This window comes from Lissotriton helveticus, chromosome 6 (genome assembly GCF_964261635.1).
Source record: "Lissotriton helveticus chromosome 6, aLisHel1.1, whole genome shotgun sequence".
In the NCBI taxonomy this organism is placed as follows: domain Eukaryota; kingdom Metazoa; phylum Chordata; class Amphibia; order Caudata; family Salamandridae; genus Lissotriton; species Lissotriton helveticus.
The window spans coordinates 1,088,464,340-1,088,487,072 of NC_136067.1; the positions used below are offsets into that span (position 1 = coordinate 1,088,464,340).

Sequence of the window (22,733 nt, forward strand, 5' to 3'; positions counted from 1 at the left end):
CAAGTTATCCCAGAAAAGAGTTTGTGCTTCAGGGAGTGCCTATGCCGAAGCCCCAGCCCGAGGACCCTCGGTGCAACACCAGAAGCAGGCGTGCCTTCACCCAGAGGACTTGAAGCAGACCTGGCGAATGGTGGGAACTCAAGTGTTGACCGGAGGGGTACTGCATTGCCCTTGATCCAAGCAAGCTGGCCGGTCTCATTGTACTGGGTAGCCTCAAGGTGGTTACCGGTCCCATTGCCTTGGCCCCAGGGCCTGCTGGGTGCGAGCAGCTCCCTTTTGTCGGGGTGAGGGACCCGGCGAATTCACCTCAGTGGCAGTGTTACATGCAGCAGCAGCACCGTGCGATTGCAGGATGCTGCTCTGCACTACACTACACACAGGGAACCCAGCGAGGTCTCCCCTTTAATTCATACCTCGGCCCTGTCTTGGGGTGTGTTGTTACAGGTATTGGTGCTTTGGAAATTGTGGGGAAAAATCTCAATGTAGATCCTTGGAGGGGGGAATGTCCTGGACATTACCATATGCACGGGAGTAGGTGGGCATGTACCCTGTAACCTACGCATGGTGCTCACATAACTGCATAACTTGTAAAAGAGGCACAGGTATGCTAGATTAGTGTGATTGCTTTCACTGGTCATGTTATGGTGATGCATGTTTTCTTGTCCTAATCTAATAGTCTGCATTGTATGCCCTGACGTTATGGTTCATGTTGTTTTATACCTTGCAATGAGAGGATAAAGATTATAGTTTCAAGGGGTAAATACTATGTGCGCAGTGAGGATATTGTGATGACGTGTGCAACCTATAAGTAATTCCTTTATTGTACTACCAGCAGTATTATGACAATTGCCTAGTTCGCAAAGTGATTTATGTGATGGTGTTCTATGTGCTTTATATGAAACAAATGAGATATTTTTAGATACTACTGTGTGGAGTCTTTTTTGTGGTGTATTTATTGTGTCACTGGTGTATGTGTTGTGCAAAAGCTGTACAGATTGCCTCTAGGATAAGCCTGACTGCTCTTCCAAGCTACCAAAGGGGTGACCAGGGGTTATATTGGGCATGTAACTCTCTTACCCTGACTAGAGTGGTGGGTGTTACCTGGATTAGTTGCTTACCCTAGCCAACCAGAAACCCCATTTCTAACACCAGGTGACTCCCTTTCAATATAACTCACTATTTGAGACGAAACCAAATGTCTTACCCTCCACATACTCATCTTTTTCCTGTTGTTACATGCACAACCTGATACCTTTCTTAACATAAAGGTCCTACGTTTGTTTTTTTGCCCCAACATACTCATTCTCTAAAACAGAGTAACCAGTTTCTACGTTCCTCATCACGTACGAGCCAATCTACTATTACCTACAGCACATCTGTCCCAACACCAAAGGAACAGGCCTCTGTGGTACCCTCTGTGGTAACTTAAGTCCCTTTCCAAATACAGACAGCTTGGGATCCTCCAAATACCCACTTCATCAACACTTCAAATTCCTTCATACATTGCTCCAACTATTGAAGTGTCAACTCTTTCTTTAATGAGGTCCTAGTTGCAATCTTGTGAACAAACAATGAATTCAGTTGTGGTAGAGATAAAAATACCACACACTAACCTACTCTTTCACCTGAAACCTTCTCATTGTATAAATGGCCCACCTATGCATCATATACAGACTTCCAGATATTATCATTGTTATTATTTCTTGTCCATCCACAAATATACACTTATGAAAATAAAATCATCAAGTGTCTTTCATCTTTATATTTGAATGAAGAAGTTACTATATAAATTGTTTCTGACAAAACAATCTATTGTGTTAGCACTGCATTGACTGCTATGGCCAAATAGTTTCTTGTTTGGAGGGCGTTGCCCTGCTATTGGTGGGCATGCACTATGAGACCACACTATTTTTTATGTCCATATTGGGCTATTAACTGGCATATCAGGATTAGGGGCCTTCTTCATCCCACAGTGGTCATATGAGGACCTACGTAAGACAGTTATTCTAACACTTGGCCATGAACCCCAGGATTTGTTCTTGATCCAAACATGGCTTCTTGGTATTTGGGCCAGTTTTATATATGTGTTGCACAAAAATCCAGAGTGATTTGGTGTGTGCTGCCAAATTCTGAGGCTGAAGTTCTCCCCATTTCCAATGTATATTAGGGTTGAACCTTTCCATTAAAAACACAATTCATCTGCTCTGTTACATAAGGCATAGAATTCTATCAGAGTAATGAACTGGGAAAACTATGGATTCAACTTGCAGCCAAAACACTCAGCTGGCCACTGTATTTAGTCACTGTCTGATATAATTAGCCCCCACATTGGCTATGCTCGGTCAAGGATATTATAATAACCCTGCTGGGGGATTAGCTAAACAACAGAAGTTTCCAGTTGGCATTTTGATGTAAGAAGGAGATACAATGGCACCAATCTCATGTCAATGTCCATGGAGAGCCTTATCCCTCAACCACCTGCAGCAGTGGACGCTGATGCTGGTCTTTCACTTGTATGGATACATATCAGAAGATCTTTCTCTCATGTTCCTTCTAGGACTGGAATTAAACAATAACAGCTTCACCTCTGATTGTTTATCAGGATGTCAATGCTAAACATGATGTCAAGGAGGGATCAATTTCCCAGGAAATTGATCCCCTCAATAGATGGTTAATTTGCTTATATGTGCTTTTTCCAAATTCCTTCTAAACCAGGATACAGTTAATCATAGTTGGAGGTGAACTATTTCTATGTAAGTTGTTCATGAGTTCATCAATAGCGATCTCAAATGTTTACTTGCAAGATATGCAAGTTGCTTGTGACTTAGGGTCTCATTAGGATGGTGGCATCCATTCGGAATGGGGACCGCCTGCCTACAAGGCGCTGGTCTCACAAATGCCGAATTACGATGCACAATGACTGTTGGACCCTTGGCAGTCAGTCTTTCCAACCGCCACACATCCGCCCACCATCCAAATATGGCGAGCGGAAAACATGATTGCGGTGGGACCGCCACCGACAGGCTGTGGGTGGCAGTCCCACCGTCATCGTAATCGGGCCCTTAGTTCAACACAGTTTAAAGGAGTTAAAGAATAAAGACAAGTGTTTATACAATTGAATTACAAACATAGCAATAATGATATACATACAAATTATTTATGTTAAAATAAGAAATTATAGTTGACGGTGAATAAAACCTCACTAAATGGCCAATTGAAATTATAGTTCAAGCATTGGGAGATACATATGTGACTGTGGTAGTCAACATAGTGTTTTAATATTTATTGACACGTTTACCTGTTGAATGTTTAAATGTCAATCTATACTGAACGGTAATCAGGTCCAATTCCCCAAATCACATAATGTCAGTCAGGGTAGCGTATTGATCTTCTAGAAACTGCTTTGAAAAATGCTGAAAAGTCTTTGCTGGGTTTGTTAAAATTAACCAACTGTATTTCGCAGCCCATTAGTACCCAGGACAATAATAGTTACCCACCTTCTGTATCCACCAATGACCTATTATATTTAAAAGGAACAGATTTATGAACTATCTTCAGGACCCCACTAGAATAAAAGCAATAGTTTACACAACACCCTTGACACTTCCACCAGCAAGGATGTGCCAGAGGTCAAATGAGTTTCCATGAGCATTGGAATCTAACCTCATTCCTGTTTTATATGACAAAACCTTTCTAGTCTTAGCTGTGTAATGAGACTTTTGACATACCAGAATATAACATACATGGGTCAATGAGTACTAAATCCCTCAGCCAATATCACAGTTTAAAAGTGTCTCATACTGCAGTCTGTGGTCCAAGCAATGAAACAACTGATGGAGCATAACTGTTAAATAAAAGTTTACTCTATCAATTCTCACCATCAAAAGAGAATTATGACCATTAATCTTGATTTAAAATAAGTCAACTGGTTAAGTCTGAAAATGTGAGATTTCATACTGCATCATAAAAGCATGCAGAAGAGTTTGAAAAAATGGTAATGTGAAACGTAAACAAAGAGAGAGAAACAAGACTATTGACCTATGCATGTAATCACATGTTTTGAGAAACTAAAGTTAATTAACTTAGAAAGTGTGATGATGAGAACTTAATAAATTTGTCAAAATGAATTCATGTCTGCATAATAAGGCACCTGAAATTATTAAAATGTTTAATTTTGAAATGATCGATAGTATGTAAACCTGGCACTTACTTTGACGTTATGTGATAAAAACGTGAACTACAGAATGACATGTTAATACTTATTTTGAAAAATGGGCCCATTGTTGTGCATGGTTTGAAATGTTATAATGAGATGAAAATTTGCCAAACCATGCAACCTAATAAAGCAGTGTGGCCATTAAAGGAGCATCAAATATCACAGATGTGCATTGAATCCACCAACTGTCAATAGAGCGCCCACCCCAGCTCCACTGGCCAAGTCGGTACAAATGGCTGCACTTCAAATTCAATTGAAGGCCAGCTTGTTAGTATCTACATACATGTTTTTACATGTTTGGCTAGTTTTTATGGTCGTCATATTATTGCGGATGGTGAGACAGTGTTGTGAAGGCGCTGCTGGAAAAAGGGTACTTGACTGATGCTGTCCTGCTTGTAGAGTGACCCTTGAATTTACATGATGGGTTAGCTTTAGGACATGATGAGGAACTATCCAGTTGTTGTCAGTTGGGAAGACTGACACATGTCATCGTGGCAGAATCGTTCAGTGTGTTAAGGACCAAACATGCCCATGGATGTCATCCATTGATTGATACTGATATCATCAGGGTCAATCAGATAAATACCAAAGGAGAAGGAGCCACGGAGGAGTAATGTTATTAAGGACAAGAAGAAAATGGTAACAAGAGGATGTATTTGGATCAATGTAAAAAGATTGACGAACATATTGAAGAATAGAGTTAGTGCACCAATTGTGATCTTGAGCCCTGATGATGTCCACATGGGAGGAAACGCGTTGACTGGATTGAATTGACTGCTTCTGTTGATATATTATGGACGCTTTTGGGGAATTTATGCAATCGCTAGACCTCCAGGTAAACAATAAGAAATCTCACATCATGGTCGCAGGTAAGCGTCCAAAGGCCTTTAAAATAAAACGCTTTGCCTGCAATGGGGAGGAGGTATCCAGGGTTCTGGTATTTACATACCTGGGCGTCATCTTTGACAAAAGGGGCATCTGGGGGCCCCAACTTAAAGCTAAAGGCACAGCTGTTACCAGATCAACCTCAGCCCTACTGGGCTTTGCAAAACGTTTGGGGTCACGTCCCACTGAGGCTCTGCTAACAGTGAACAAGTCTAAATGCCTAGCAATAGCTATGTTTGGCGCATCATTATGGGGCTTTTTACCTCAAGGTAAACTACAGATCATAGAGAATAAATTCCTTAGATCCTTATTAGCGGTTCCCCAATCTACCCCAGTATTCACGGTGCACACCGAGCTAGGTCTAGGCTACATCACCGACCAGCTACACTTGGCTCCATTGATCTGCTGGGGCAAAACTTGGCTCAATACTGAAATCACACTGAACCATACCATTCTTAAAGACTGTATGGCACTAGATAGAGCAAATAAAATCCCTTGGCTAGCATATATTAAAGACACTCTGTGCAAACTGGACCGGCCGGATTTATATGCATCTCCAAATTTACTGCAGAAGGCTGATGTAAACTGGATCAAGGACAGCTTCCTGGGAATAGCTGTGCAAGAACGGGAGGCAGTAGAGGTGTAAAAACCAGGTGTTAGAGCAAACTATATGCTCCTGACCACTCCCCTAATCGAACCTTATTTAAAGATCGTTACTATCCCGTTCCATCGGCACCTCCTGGTCAGATTCAGATTTAATATTATTCAGTTTTCCCTGGGTGATTATCCTGTTTGGGGAAAAACAGATCTATCCACTCCCTGCAGTTGCGATCATTTTTCTGACCAATCATTAATGCACTTTATTATGTTTTGTGACCATTTTGCTTCCATTAGAAAACAGTTTTTGGTTCCATTGCTGAGAGAGGCGGGTTTTACACAAGTGCGGCCTGCTCTCATGTATTTACAACTGTTGGGGAGTACCCGGATAATCTTTGGGGTTGCAAGCTTTCTAGTCACTGCTATGCGTATTAAGGCTAAAAGCTGGACGGCGAATGTCTCAGAGGGGTGATCTTATCCTAGTCAATTTTTTATCCTTTTGTATGTGGTGTTATTTTTATCCAATTTTTAATGTACACCCACGAGGATGAATTGGTTTAAATCTGCTATTTTTACTGGAATTGTTTTTAACATTTGAAAAATGTAATGTAATTGCTTTTATGATTTTAATTAATCGAATAAAGTATGATTTGACCTATTATGGTCTGAATAAAATTTGGAACTGTAAAAATCAACCTAAGACTCCCAGGAGACTATTTATGATTAGATCTAATTGAGCAAACTGATCAACATCACAATTCTTTGAACTATTGAGAAAATAAATTATGGATTGATATTTACACGCTCCTTTTCTTCTAAGGATTGAACTTTGCTTTGACGTGCCCAGGGGCAGAGGGACCACACAAGGTTGAGAGTGACAGTGAAACCATGGAATCTCCCGGATTATACACCAGTGCGCCCATGTTCTAAACCCTCACTGCCAGCAAGTTGCTATCATGGATTAGTGGTGTAGATGGGATGATGTGCCACTCCTGTTTGTGCTTCTGTCACAAGTATGTTGTTCGCTAATCACCCTTTCTGGAAGGCAACTCCTTTTTAGTTTTTTATGAACACAAGCAAATTCTAATTAACATATCTTTGTGACTAGAGGCAGTTATCCCTCATAGTCAATACCTATAAAGATAGTGAAGAAAGTGCACAGTCTACCATAAACAACCAAAAAGCGGTAGGCAACCATAAATGCGGAACTTGTTTGATCTGTGAACATTGCATAACCGCCAAAACATTTGTTTTTAATGGCACAACATTTACTCCTAAATCACTGAATTATTGTAGTAGTAAAAATCTAGTGTATCTTTTGATCTGCCCATGTGGTTCAGGCTATGTGGGCGAAACTCAGGCTGAAACTTTGGCCCTAAGTGAGCTATTGACCAGAGTCACATGGTGCTGGACAGACCACTGCTGCCAGAGCCGGGGATCGAACCGTGCTCCCCAGCATCCAGCGCCAGTCGCCCTGGCCACTGCACCACACCTCTTCCACTGTTTACTTAACAGTACTCTATATTCAGTCATCAGTGTGATGATTTTAAGTGGTTCATCCTGGAAAAAATTACTATAAATAGATGAGGAGGTGACATAGATAGGAACAGAAAAAAGAGAGAGCAATGGTATATGTACAAACTTGATACTATAAACATAGACTTGAATTCCAGATATGACTAAATGTCCTTCATTGTGTAAGCAAGCCATACATTTAAAGCTAGTTGTGGCATCCTGAGATGCCTGTTGCCAGGTGCTTTAGAATGCTATGATGTCTTTCATGATGCTCTGACTAGAACTGTGAGCAAGGAGTTGAAGCTTGCTGTTAGTGCTGTTAAGAGGTCTGAACTGGATGGGCTCCATTTGAGGTATAAACATCTTTCTTGACTTTTTTTTGCAGAGTTTTATATAGCGCGAACTAGACCCGAACCGAATCAGGTATCAGAGCGCTTTTACATATTTTCCAGTTACGTTACATGAGGACACACTTTCATTTTAGGCACAGGGAGATTAAGTGATTTGCCCAGAATCACAGGAGGTTTTTGGCGTCGTTACCGAGACTTGAATCCAGATCCCCAGGTCTGAGGTCGAGCGCCCTAGCCGTTAGGCCAACTCCTCTCTGACTCAGACTTCCAAGGATGGCCTCAATGGAAGGATCTCAACATCACCTCTTCAATTAAGAATTGGACCCACTACCTTATTTCATATATATAAGCCTAAAGTACTGTTCCTATATTCAGCACTAACTCTGGACTCAAAATACAATTTTTTGAGATACAAAAGACAATATCCAGAAATATTTCAGAATTACCGTTTGGATTGAAGGTTAAATCTCATAGCAGTCGAATTTCTAATATCATAACCTGCACAGATTTTATTGACTATCTTTGTTATATTTCGCAGAAATTCAGAGTGTAGTTTTCTCTATCGATGCCAAATTAAGATCAGTCTCAAGTTACAGTCTCAAGTTTGAAGTGAAATCCAACTGTACAACTGACTTTATTGTACCCGTACAGTTGAAGCTTTGTTTGTATTTACACTCGAAAATCTGCTTATTCTCCAGTTTATGCTGAACATTTAACTTTTACTTTGAGCTGTCTCCACACACGGAAAAGCGAGGAAGCACTTAAGAATTTGCATTTCCAAATGCTGTTAACTAGCGTCATTTAAAATTTTTAAATAACGCTTACCTTGAACTCAACTTCATTTGTCTGGTGCGAGCGCTGTATTCCTTTGAGCGAGCGAGTTCTTTCACTCGAGTCAGCTTGCTCTTCAGCTTCCAGAACGCCATTTTTGTCTTCGCCTTCCTGCCTCTTGCGCGTCATTGCTGTGGGGCATTCTGGGACGCATCGAACGTCATCACGTGTTCCACGTCGACGTGGCAGCCATTTTGGAGTTGCTTAGCAACTCATCCCCACACAGGAACTTCGGCAAAGCATCTACAGCAATAAATTATCGACGTGAAGAAGTCGAAACTGCAGCACAGTATTTACAACAAGAGATCGGCGAAATTAAAAGAAGTAGCACAACGTTCGACACAGATAAGTTTCCATCAAAAATTGACTAGAAGCTTGAAGTTGAAATTATACAATTTCAAAACAACAGCAATTCAAATTTTAGTGTATCTTCTCAGTGATACATACGCTTTCCATGGAACTTTACCTTATTATTAAAAGTGTGTCATCACAGTGACACACATACTTTTACACTACTAAGTTTTTTTTAAAAAGGAGGCATTAAACTCTGCTTCACATGATATGTTGTAGGGTTATTTACTATCTGCTTTAAGCTTCATATTTTTACAATCTCATTTTATTTCAATTTAGAGAGTATTTTGGTGTATTTCATTCATTGCTTTAGCCTGGTTACAATTTTATTCCATATTGTATTATTTTTATTCATTTAAAAAGAAAAAGAGAAAAAAAAGCAGTGACATGCAAAATGTCACTGCACCTCTATTTTTTTGTCATCTCCAGGAGACCCTCCTATTAAGTGGCAAAAATGGCGTAAGGTCTTTGAAAGATACGCACGAGTGTGCGAATCTTCATTAAGCGCAGAAAGAAAAACAGCCCTACTTTTACATTGTTTGGGATCGAAAGGTCAAGAAGCTTTTGACCATCCTTCCTGAGCTTGATGATGATAGTAGCCTCAATGAATATGAAACTTTCATAGCTAAATTAGACAAACAATATTTACCCAAGGTGAGTACGATCCTTGAGAGGTATCATTTTGGGCGCAGGGCACAGTTGGAAGATGAGAGTGTTGAAAATTACGTCACATCCCTCAGAAAGTTGGTGTCTTCCTGTAAATTTGGGGCATCCTTAGATGAAAGGATACATGATCAGTTCATGCTGGGTTTCAGCATTGAACGTGTTAGGGAAGAACTCTGGCAAAAGGATGAGCCAAATTTTGAAGATGTGATTGTAATTGCAAAGAGAATTGAGCACTCTCTCAAATGTGTTGATGTTATAAAGAAAAATGGGTAGTGTAAAGAGAAAGGCTCTGTTCAAATTGTCCAAACTGTTCCCCCTGTGAGCTCAAACCGTAAAGAAGACACACAAAATACTGTATCTAAAGAGCCTTTTTAAAAATTTGATTTCACGAAAGTAAAATGTTTTCGTTGTGGCAGAATGGGTCATTTTGCAAATGACAAAGCGTGTCCTGGTTGGAAGACCATGTGTACTAAATGCAAAAAAAAGGACATTCCACAGCTATGTGCAAAAGTAAGAAATACAAAGGTAGAGTTAGGGAAGTCTTTTATGATATTGAAGACACTTATGAATCTCAGGAAAATGTTGATTGTGGACAAATTCAAGTACAAGTGGTTCAAAATGCGGAAGGAAAGAATTGTCCTTTGGATCAAATTTTAGTTGAGGGAAAACCCACTAAAGTCCTTTTTGACTCAGGTGCAAACATAACCATCATTTCTAAAGAATTTTACAACAATTTTTAAGCCAGATATAAGACCTTTTGCATATGAGGGAGAACCCATTAAACTATTTGGGTATTTCTGGGGTTTGATTGACTATAAACAAAGGTTAGCTAGTGCGAACATTTACATTTCACAAAAGAGTGACAGCATTTTGAGCTGGTTCCACCAAAGAGATCTAGGTGTGATGTTAGATCCTAATTCATCACCACCCATCATTTTAAAAAAGAATTTCAGATCAAGTGTGAGTTCTGTTCTAAGTGAAAATTGTAATCAGGAATTCTCTAATCATTTGAAATGTAAATTTCCCAACGTTTTTTCAGAAAAATTAGGATGTTTTAAAGGTTACGTACATCATATTTGTTTGCTTGACAATGTTAAACCTGTATGCAGCAAAGTTCGCAATATATCTGTTACGGTTAGGGAACAGGTTAAGAAGGAGTTAGAACGGCTAAAAAAATGAAGGTATTATTGAAGATGTTAAAGCTACCCAGTGGGTCGCTCCGGTAGTCGCAGCAAAAAAAGGGGATGGTTCTCTTTGTCTATGTGTGGACCTTCGAGAATTGAATAAAAATGTAGTGGTGGATAGATACCCGCTTCTAAAAATCAACGATATGTTGATGTTATTAAAGGGAGCGAAACTTTTCAGTACTATAGATTTAAGGCCCGCATACCATCAGATCAAATTAGATGAAAGCTCAAAGGACCTAACAGCATTTCTTGCCCCTTTTGGTACATTTCGGTTTGCAAGACTACTTTTTGGTCTTGTATCAGTGGCCTCAGTCTTTCAAAGAGCTCTAGAAAATGTTTTAAGAGAACTTGTAGGTGTAAGAGTCTACCAAGATGATATCTTGATCTTTGGGAAAGATGACAGTGAACATGATGAGAGACTGTTTAAGGTGTTACATAGACTGAATAAATTCAATCTAACAGTAAAAATTGAAAAATGTGAATTCAGGAAGAGTTCAATTGAATATTTAGGCCATACCATTTCAGAAGGTGGCGTTTTACCTAAAGATAGTTTGATTGCAATAATACAGAAGATGGCCCCTCCCACTAACAAAGAGGAATTAATGAGTTTCCTAGGCATGATGGAATATTATAGTAAATTTATAGGTGGCTTTGCTTCTTTGTGTGTTCACATGAGGTCTTTACTCCGTAAAAGGTGTGAATTTTTATGGGATGATAAATGTGAACAGGAATTTTGTAGTATTAAGTATAAGTTAAAAGCTGCTCCCAGATGATGTAGTTTTGACCCAGAATAGAAGTCCATTTTGATTACAGATGCAAGTCTAAAAGGGCTTGGTGCAGTGCTTGTTCAAAGATATGATTCAGAAGAACGTGTTATATTATTCTTGTCAAGAAGATTGCGAGGCGCTGAGTTGCGGTACTCAGTAGTGGAAAGGGAAGCCCTTGCAGTGTATTGGTCAATTAAAAAATTGAAGAATTTTCTTTGGGGCAGTGAGTTTGAGGTCAGGAGTGACCACAAGCCTTTGTGTGAGATTTTTACTAAGAAAGGCATTGACGTTGTTTCAAGTCGCATAACAAAATGGATTGTTGGTTTGCCGGACTATAATTTTGACATCACATACTTGCCTGGTGTAGAAAACAAAGTGGCTGATGCTTTGTCTAGACTAGTTGTTGAAGATTAAATGGATGACAATGATGACTTTCAACAGGATGATGAAATGGTTTGTGCCATTGATGAGAGCATAATTGATAAAGTAAAATGGGAAAAAGCCCTATCAGAGGATGAGGTTTTGACACACGTTCTACAGAACATTAATATGGGTTGGAAGGGTAAACCCAGGGATGATGAGAACATGGAGAGATGTTGGCACGTAAGAGAACAATTGTCTGAGAGTGATGGTTTGCTTTTCAGAGGTTTGAGGTTAGTTCCACCTCTTTCTATTAGAGAAGAACTTATCTCCCTTGCTCATATGACACATCAAGGCATATCTAAGACAAAAGAAACACTCAGAATGTCATATTGGTGGCCAGGGATGGATTTACAGGTGGAGCGCAAAATAAGAGATTGTGTTGAGTGTGCTCTGAGTGAGAGAGTTGTTAAACCAAAGGTACAACCCATGATCATTAGAGATAGATCTAATGCACCTTGGAAAGAGGTTGGGCTTGATATTCATGTCCCAATACAATCTTCTGGTTCTGAATGGTAAGTTTTTGTATTAGTTGATTTTTATTCAAGGTGGCCTGAAGTAGGCATCTCTAGAGGCATTGAAACAACACATGTCATTTCTTTCTTAGAAAAGCTATTTGCCAGGGAAGGCATACCCTCAACTGTGCTTACGGATAATGGTGTTCAATTTGTATCCAGAAAGATGGAGTTTTTTTGTCTAACCATGGTATTAAACACAAAAAATCTTCTCTTTATCACCCAGAAACAAACGGAATGGTTGAGAGATTTAACCAGGTGTTAAAAGAAACTATAGATATGGCTAGGTCAACAGGACGTGATTGGCGTACTCACATTTGGAAAAAGGTTGAGGCCTACAGGTTGTCACCACATGCTGTCACGAAAAGAACTTCCTTTGAACTATTTAGGGCTAGATGTCCTAACACTTTTGTTGCACCCCCATGGGTCAATGATGTGCAACCAGACACATTTTCACATAATGAAAAAAGTAATTGGAATATGATTCAGTCTAAGAAAATTGAAGATAGGAAAAGGTTTCATGATTTAAGAAAACGTGTAAAAATAACTTCTGTGAAGGTTGGAGACTGGGTTCTTAGAAAAAATCCTTCTAAGAAAAAGGACTCATCTAAATTTTTGAAACCCATTCAAATCATTAAGATTTTTAAAAATGCTGTCAAAGCCGCTGACCACCGCATTTGGAATTTGAACAGGGTGGTGGTGGTTAAGAAGGTCTTTGTTTGTACCCCTGATAAGAAATGTTCTAATGATTTTAGTTTTAAACAAACTTCTCTCATAAAATTTGCAAATCTTCAAGCGTGTCTTCTCCTCCTAAATGTTTGCATGACTATTTTAAATAGGTGTTTATTTTATGTTTCTTATGCTGTAATTTAGCTTTTGTTTCTTTATAAAGAAGGGAGATATGTGGCATCCTGAGATGCCTGTTGCCAGGTGCTTTAGAATGCTATGATGTCTTGCATGATGCTGTGACTAGAACTGTGAGCAGGCAGTTGAAGCTTGTTGTTAGTGCTGTTAAGAGGTCTGAACTGGATGGGATCCATTTGAGGAATTAACATCTTTCTTGACTTTCAGTAGTCATTCTTACACTAGTTTTTTTACAATAATTTACACATAGGTGGGGAAACAGTGTTTTATTTCCCTGCGGGTAGGATGCCCTCCCACAATGAATGTGATGCCTAACAGAGGGTGGTCAATTAATATTATACAATACACTCACTGACGAATAAGGAGCTAGTACTGATTTAGTAGCATCGGATACTATACACATGATGCTTAATAGAGGGTGGTTAACAAATATTTTATAATACACCTAATGACGAGCAGGGAAATAGTACAGGTTTAATAGTACCTGATAGTACACACTTAGAGTGTGTAAGCCCTCTTATGACACCATACCTAACTACACATATAAAATTACAAACTATAGTGATAGTGTTGCACAAAATATAGGAGATATGTGAGTCAGGCAAAATGTAACAATCTAGAGATATAAGACATCACATAAATTAATGAGGAGAAGTGATACACTTGAATGTGAGAGTATTCCCCCTGGCATATGCTGTTTATAATACACTTAGGATAAGCAGGGAGTGAGCATGAATGAGGCAGACCCGATAGTACACACTGAGATTATGGAAATCCCTTTTTCACAATATCACATTTGACCATATATATTAGAATACAAACTAAATGACAGTATTGGAGACTTACGAGTCATGCGATATATTGGAACTCAGATGGAGAGATATTGTATACGGCATATGGAGACAAGTGATATACTCCAATATGGCGGCAATTTCCCTTAAACACGTAAATGTAGGGAAATGTAGGGAAATGTGTACCCGTTTCCTATTTTTACTTCCAATACCGGAAGAGTTGTCCGACCCGGAACTCAAATCCCGGGTGTAACCCATAGAAGATGGGCTGATTAAGATAAAAAAATTCTAGCTGTCGCAACAAACAATTTTCAATTCTATTAAGGACACGGAGGCGAGGATGATGCTTCTCTTTGCTTCTCTGCAAAACACAGCAGCCAATAAACAACTTTAAACTCAGCATACCCCAGAAGTCCAACCCCCTCCATAGTATGCACCAATCACTATCAGTTTATTAGTGTGTATATATAGTTCATAATGAGCCCATCACTTCCTCTTTCTTTGCATCAAACTTTTAACACAGTCCACAAACTTGACTGTTGAACACTTGACCATCCATTTCTTCATCAACATGAGTTCAAACTTACAGAGTCGATGCCACACTGTGCCTTATGCCGGCTTGTTCTGTTCTCCTGAAAAGAGAATATATGTCGTAATATACCATTCACCGAATGTATGTATTCAACAAAATGGGCGGGATGAAACCCTTAATAAATACGTAATACAAACATCATTATCAACAATATGAAAAAAAGTCCAACAACATATGGAAAACACAGTTTCATGGGTGGGATAATCTACGCCTCCGTGTCTTTAATAGAACTGAAAATTCTTTGTCGTGATAGCTAGAAATTCTTTTATTCTATGGCAGTCCACGGAGGCTCAGATTATGCTAGTTTAAAGTTGACCCACCACATTAGTAGCAACGTCTACAATTGGTTTATGATAAAACATTTTGAATGTAGAATCAGAAGACCAATCCACCGCAGTCATGATATCCTCTAAACGAGAACCTGTAGCCAAAGCTTTGGAGGCCATAGCCCCTCTTACTGAATGAGCACCAAAGGCAGAAGTATCAATACCTGCCAACTGAAACAGCCAGGAGACCTACCTGGCTAGAGTCGCGGCAGAGACTGGGCGGAAAGGTTTCTGCAAAGAAATCAACAACTGTCCTGCCACATCTATCCTCAATTCTCGAGTGCAATCTTCATAACATTTCAAACAGTTAACAACACATAACTTACTGTGATGTAGGAAAGCAGGATAAGAAATACATTTAGAGTTGGTTTTAGTGCGCTTAGAAATAGTAAAGGACACCCACGAAGGGGTGAACACTCTACCTGCTATGTCCAGAGCACGAACATCCGAAACACAGTTACATGATATCAAACACAACAAGAGCGTCAATCTGGCCGATAATTGTTTAAGTGGAAGACCTTAATTCGGTGGCCAATTCCGAAGGAAGCGTAAGACCACCTTCACATCACACAACTTAGAATATTGAGGTTTGTGAGGATTTACCAACCTGATACCATGCACCACCTTACAGACCAGTGGATGTTCTCCCACCCATTTGCCATCCACATGAGGATGGCCCACCGAAATTGCTGACCTGAAATTGCTAATCGTCCTATACGCCAAACCTGTACTTGCTATCCCCAATAGGAAGTTAACAATCAAATGGATACCGGATCCCAAGGGGTCCCCTTGCTGTGCAGTACACCAACCAACCCATTTACGCCAAGCAGATTCATATCGCTTATGTGTAGCAGATGCCCAGGATTGGGACAGGTAGTACAAAGTGTCTTCCAAAACTCCTGGCATCTGCCAGCATCTCCGTAAAGTCTCCACGCCACGAGGGACAACAGACCCTGTAGGATTAGTGGATGAGGATGACCCAGAGGTTCTGTTAGAATCTCTGGAAAGGACGCCAGACAAACTGGGAAGCCACACGACAGGGCCAGTGCTACTGGGAACCACGCTTGTACTCTCCAAAACTAGGATACTAGAATCACCTCCGCACTCTGTCCTGAGATCTGTGCCAACGTTCTCTGAAACTTGGCAAACGGGGGAAATGCATAGAGCATACCCATCGTCCATGATTGAAGAAAGGCATCTAAGTTGCTCGTTAGAGGGTCCGGCCGCCAACTGTAAAACTGGGGCAGTTGTTTATTGAGCCTTGAGGCAAAAAGATCTATCGTACAAGGGCCCCACTTGGCGATGAGATGATGAAAAACTCTAGGATGAAGACGCCAATCGCTGGAGTCCCGCAGAAAGCGGGAGTTTCAGTCCGCTAGCACGTTGGTGCAGCCCGAAATATACTCCGCTGTCACCGATATGTGATTCTGTGGGCAATAGTGCCAGAAGTCCTTGGCTATTTCCACTAATAAGCGTGACCTCGTGCCACCCACACGATTGATATATCGTACTGCTGAGACATTGTCCATTCGGAGCAGTATACAACAACTCGCCTTGTGTGGTGACAGGGTTCGAATCGCAAACGAACCCTTCAAAAGTTCCAGGCAATTTATGTGGAGTTTCAGCTCCTCCTTGGACCAACGGCCCCCGGTCTCTACCGTCCCACACCTGGCTCCCCAGCCCCATCTGCTGGCCTTGCAGTTCCAGGCGTCCAAGTGATCTAACCACCACAAGATCTCTGTCTTTGCCTCTTGCGAAATCAGAATCTGTTCTGTATAACTGAGCCCCTTGCGTAAGTGTAGAATTTTCAACCTCTGGAGTGCCCTCTAATGATGGGGATCCGGGAAAATAGCCTGAATGGACAAGGCTAGCAGACCCACCAGTCTGGCCAATGTCCTCAATGATATAGTTGGAGCAGACAACGCTTTCCTCAACTCTTTCTTGATGGCAATTCGTTTCTTGAGAGGCAACAAAAGCTGAGCAGAGACTAGGTCCACCTGGAACCCCAGGAACTCTATTGACTGTGACGGCGTCATGACAGACTTGTCTACATTGATGACAAACCCCAACTCCTGAAGTAGTTGCGTCATCTACCCTAGATGACGAAGCACTGTAGTGATGTTCTGAGCCATTATCAGGATATCGTCTAAGTAGATGATGAGCCTGCCCCCCCCCGCTCTCTCAGAAATTATACCACCGGTTTGAGGAGCTTGGTGAAACACCAAGGGGTGGACGAGAGTCCGAATGGCAGAGCGGCATACTCGTACCAAACGCCTCCCCATTGAAACTGCAAGAACCTCCTGTGGGGCGGAAAAATAGGAACTGCCAAATAGGCGTCTTTTAAATCAAGCCGTACCATCCAATCCCCCTCTAAGAGTAGATCCCGAAGTAAATGTATGCCCTCCCTCTTGAAGTGGTGATGCACTACACAAGAATTTAACTCTTTTAGATTTAACACCAGACGATAACCCAGAACTTTTTTAGGTACGAGGAAAACCGTGCAGGTGAATCCGTGGTTGTGTGGCGTAGTTCGTACAATAGTCCCTTTCTGCATCAGAGATGCTACCTCATCATCTATGACAGATCTCTCTACATGGGTAAAATGAAGTGGGGGTGGTGTGCGTGTCTGTCGGGGAGTGTCATAAAAATCTATCCGAAAACCTTGAACCGTCTGCAGTATCCAAGGGTCGCTTGTCAGGGCTCTCCACCTGTGAGGAAACCCAGCAATCCGACCCCCCACTTTGACATCTCCCCCCTGAATGAAATTTACCTGAAGAAGAGGCGTCTCTGTCATTGTTGTGACCTCTGTATCCTCCTTTCTGTCCTCTACCTCTACCCCCACGATTTCTGGTGGGGTAAAAATTGGTGCAGTGGGAGCCTACATGTCCTCGCTGCTCTGTGCCTCTTGAGGTCTGATTGAAACCACTGCCAGCCGCCCGACCCCTGGAGTGTCCGGCCATGGTAAAAAGGCCAGGGTTGAAGACCTTCTTGATGTTACTCTGGACTTTGTCAAGGGCTGAAAAGGTGGAGATGTAATTCCCTAGTTCCATAACGAACTTATCTCCGAAGAGCAAACCGTTTGCCATGATACCTGCCTCTGTAGAGGCCATGTCTGCCAGTTGCGGATCAATACACATAAGGAAAGAGCATTGCCGTTCCGTAGACACGGCACAATTGACATTACCTAAAAAGCAGAGAGCCCTCTGCACCCATTCTAGGATCTCCACCGTTCCGTAGACACTGCACAATTGACATTACCTAAAAAGCAGAGAGCCCTCTGCACCCATTCTAGGATCTCGGTCGCATCTAGCGGCGTGTTGGATTCTTTGACCTGCACTGCAGCGTCCAGGATTTTTGTGAGGGGCCCACACACGTCGAGGAGTTTATCCTGACAGCCCCTCCATGCCCTGTCCAATTCTTTTTTGGGGTCTTTGGAGAATTTCTTGAAGAATGTGGTCATGTTGGGGTCCATCTCTGGGGTTTCCGTCACCTTGACTAAGAGGGCTGGCCTAGGGCATTCGGACCTTAGAACGGCGCGAACCTCGAGCTCTAAAGCTTGCCACAGATTGCCTTGGACATAATGTTCCACCGCTACACATGGCACCCATTTGGTGGACCTTTGGTGTACAATATTATTTGGGTTGAAGAGCAAGTTCTTGCTGGGAGGGAGGGTGCTCTCTGGTTGCAACTTGCGCTTCTTCTTCGTGCCTTCCTAGGCGCCTCTGATTGGTCGGAGTCCGAAGTGTCTGGGAGCGAAGAGGAGGAGTCAACATCGTCGCCCTGATACTTCAGGGATGCACTAGACGACGGACAAGAATTCCAATAGCCACCATGGTTGTCAAGGACATTAGCTGCCATCTTGGCAAGAATTTCGGATGAGTGATGATGTGCGGTCTGCCATGGGAAGCTTTAAACTTACTCTTACCATAGTTCTGTAAGAGCTGCGTAAATGGTTTTAAGGCTTTAATTAGTGCCTTCTTCACAGAACCCTGGACGTGGGAATCGAGGGCTTCCACCAAGTGTTCCTCTAGCTGGTGCTCATAGGGCACCTCATCATATTCCGTATCATCTGCATATTCTGCCCACTGGTTTGCCTCGCCGGCGTAGTACGTGCCATTGTGGAGAACTAGGATGGAGGACGAACTTCCAAACTCTGGGAGGGTGGGGGGGGGAGAAACCCAGGGGTGTTACTGAGGTCAGATAATCCTGACTACACTGCCTCTGAGACTGGTGTACACTCACCCTGAGGCTAACTACTGAGACTCTGACCCAGATAGATTAAAGTGGAGGGAGACACCCCTATTTCCCCCAAAGGCAGTGCCTTCATACGATTTTGCCCCCCCCGTCAGGCATTAAAGGGACTGAGGGTAGAGGCAGGCAAACGGTCTGCGCTGCGTTGAACTCGATCAGTAGTAATCTTCCCGATGCGGGCGTTTGCGCATCCTCGGACCGAGTGGCAGCAGAAAGCGGCTTGCCCCCTCAAGCGCGCAGCGCGTGTCTGTCCTGCTCACGCTCCACAACAAAACCACTGCCATAAGAAGCGCCGGAGCGCCGGTTACTAATTAATAAACCGAGCGGCACACGCGCCGCATACTGTACTACCACAAGTCAATTCGCGGTACACGAAATCAACATAAACAGGAAGAATAGAAAATCACTTAACTCGCTGCTGCAGCAGCAAAGAAAGAGGAAGTGATCTGTTCATTACGAACTATATATACACACTAATGGACTGATAGTGATTGGTTCTTTCTATGGAGGGGGTTGTACTTCCGGGGTATGCTGAGTTTAAAGTTGTTTATTGGCTGCTGTGTTTTGCAGTAAAGCAAAGAGAAGCATATTCTGAGCCTCCGGGGACTGCGATAGAATCCGGTGTATTCAGTTCAGGGTATATAAAGCAGAACTGTAAGATCTGGTTTTTATACAAACCAGTGAACATCCAGGACATTTAGCCAAGCGGACAGGTAAGCACTTCGCCATTACAATACGAGAAACGGGGGAATCCACTCTGGGTAATATTCAGGCAGGAAGAGAACTGGGATACTGCCTCTTACGGTTTAATAATAGGATGGTCGCCAGGCTGTGACAGTTCTCAATCAGCAATTGAGTAACTTTCTTGAAAAGTTTCCCTATTCTTAAAAGCAAAATCAATTGGATTTTATGTGACCTAACTATGAGGGTCGTCTGGGATGTGTCTCATAGACCCTAAAATTTAAAATTGTGTCCCTTTATTATGGTCGACATTTCTTTTTAGACCGTATAAGTCTATCAAACTTGGGGAGAGGTTTTCTTTTGCCAAAGAGGGCTTACTATCATGATATCTTTTCATGATATTCTTTCCCTTTTTTTAGACCCAATTGATGAAGGGTACTGCTGGATTATAACTAGCAGGGTCAGGAACTTGGAACGAGGGTGGCAGGCTCCGCCCAAGAGGTACGTTTATAACGCATGCATGCACGGCGAGAAATAACTAAGCCGTCACAAGCAGTAGGGGGTATAGTAGCACCCCGTTCAAATATGCATTGTATTTTTTCAGATTGTATCCAAAAACACGTGGTGTTTGATAGAAACCCCAGTGTTCAAGTAAGCTTTATTCGGCTTTTGAATTTAAAACCATAAAAGCAGCAGAGAAAAGATACAAACATACAAAGAACTAGTCCAGCAAATCAAAGCATAATTAAAAGAAAAACAGACTGTTTAGGACAAGCTAAAACAGTTTGACGAATCAACTATTCAAGATCCTAATCCAAAATACACAGAATCCTCCTTTATCCTTAGTAATTTGGTACACCGGGGCCAGGATAAAAGTCATGCAGATCCCAGATACGGATGGAGCCATCTCCAACTTTGTGTTGGGTAGAACGTAAAAAGGGGGCAATGTTTCTGTCTTTAAACTTAATTAAAATCAGATCTCCTGAAACATTTTTGGGCAGAGAACAAAGCCACCCCACCCTCCTGACGCTCAATATCCCGCCGTCTAAAACAGATGGTAAATGTCTATGGTTTTTAAGCCAGAAAATGGCTTTATTCATTAGGTCCTGCTGTAGTTCACGTTTACCCGGGGTGAGTTCAGGGACCCCAGAAAGCACGGTAACGTATGGCGCAGCTTCTGGGGGTAGGTCCATTTGATGCCTTCTTTCCAGGAGTCTGTGAGGGGTATGTTTTAGATTAAGAGGAGCGTTGCGACCACTTAGAGTGGGTGGTATAGGAGGGGGGTCACAAGTGGGAAGTATGCTGGAAGCATTGTTCATAGGCCTTTCATGGATGTTAGTAAGGGTAGAGCATGTGGATATCATGGTGTTGGCATTTGGTGGGAGGGACCTTATTACAGTGTTTTCGATCCTGGTCAGCCTCTCCCCCAGATCATTAATTTTTACGACCAGTGGTGATAGAGCACTGTTTAACATTCGTTCAATTTGGGCCAGCAGGGTCAAATGAAGGGGGGATACGGGGTCATTTGATCGAGTCTCCGCTTTATCCGAAGTTAGTGAGACAGGGTTTGGGGCGGATAAATGGGGGCTGCAGAAAGTTGGTTCGGGGGATGCGGGAGGTGTGAAATTTACTTGTTCATTGTCTCTGACCACTATAGGGGGAGTTAATAAATCCTGGGCATAGTTTGTACCGCACATGGCATTCAATTCTTCCCAGATTGACATCGTGGTTGGGAGACAGGATACCGGGAGCAACAATGTACAGATCAAAGCAATAGAGGGGGAAAGGTTAGCATCTGACTGTACCTCCTCCTGTGGTAAAACCAAGTGTAGTGGCCCGTCCCGTCCTCCTCTGGCCTCTGAGGGCCACAGAGGGCCCGCCCTTTGCCCGGGCTTAGCCCGGCGCAGTCCCGTGCGCGTCCCGCGACGCGGAGGGAGCCTCGTCCTTTTTCTGCGCCTCCGGGCGCGTAGCTACCGGAAATGCCCCTCACAGGCTGCTGGGAGCTGTAGTCTGCCGGCGGCCGTGCAGGTGGAAAGCAACGGCGGCGTGCAGCACTCACAGCATGTGGGCCCCAGCAGCAGCAGCAGCAGCGACGGAGTGTGCCCGGTGAGTCCCGGTGAGTCCCTCCTGTTCCGTGACCCGTGGCTCTGGTCCTGGACTGGACTGTGTCCCCCCGCTCCTCAGTGGGAGCCTCGTCCTTTTTCTGCGCCTCCGGGCGCGTAGCTACCGGAAATGCCCCTCACAGGCTGCTGGGAGCTGTAGTCTGCCGGCGGCCGTGCAGGTGGAAAGCAACGGCGGCGTGCAGCACTCACAGCATGTGGGCCCCAGCAGCAGCAGCAGCAGCGACGGAGTGTGCCCGGTGAGTCCCGGTGAGTCCCTCCTGTTCCGTGACCCGTGGCTCTGGTCCTGGACTGGACTGTGTCCCCCCGCTCCTCAGTGGGAGCCTCGTCCTTTTTCTGCGCCTCCGGGCGCGTAGCTACCGGAAATGCCCCTCACAGGCTGCTGGGAGCTGTAGTCTGCCGGCGGCCGTGCAGGTGGAAAGCAACGGCGGCGTGCAGCACTCACAGCATGTGGGCCCCAGCAGCAGCAGCAGCAGCGACGGAGTGTGCCCGGTGAGTCCCGGTGAGTCCCTCCTGTTCCGTGACCCGTGGCTCTGGTCCTGGACTGGACTGTGTCCCCCCGCTCCTCAGTGGGAGCCTCGTCCTTTTTCTGCGCCTCTGGGCGCGTAGCTACCGGAAATGCCCCTCACAGGCTGCTGGGAGCTGTAGTCTGCCGGCGGCTGTGCAGGTGGAAAGCAACGGCGGCGTGCAGCACTCACAGCATGTGGGCCCCAGCAGCAGCAGCAGCAGCGACGGAGTGTGCCCGGTGAGTCCCGGTGAGTCCCTCCTGTTCCGTGACCCGTGGCTCTGGTCCTGGACTGGACTGTGT

General features: G+C 43.2%; 1 protein-coding gene across 3 annotated transcripts in view; it reads right to left on the reverse strand.

Moving 5' to 3' along the window:
- Positions 1-18,597, reverse strand: part of LOC144763284 (uncharacterized) — an 87,879-nt gene extending 69,282 nt beyond the window's left edge. The window contains exons 1-2 of one of the 3 annotated variants that reach the window (XR_013596204.1): positions 14,543-18,281; positions 8,389-8,637 (exon numbers count right to left, since the gene is read on the reverse strand). Coding sequence is in view for 2 of the 3 variants with exons in the window: in XM_078648744.1 (XP_078504870.1) it covers positions 8,389-8,523 (135 nt within the window). In the remaining variant the exon portion in view is untranslated. Of the gene's footprint in view, positions 1-8,388; positions 8,638-14,542 lie in introns of all 3 variants that reach the window. The other 2 variants (XM_078648744.1, XM_078648743.1) reach the window with 2 other exon arrangements.
- Positions 18,598-22,733: the final 4,136 nt, after the last annotated feature.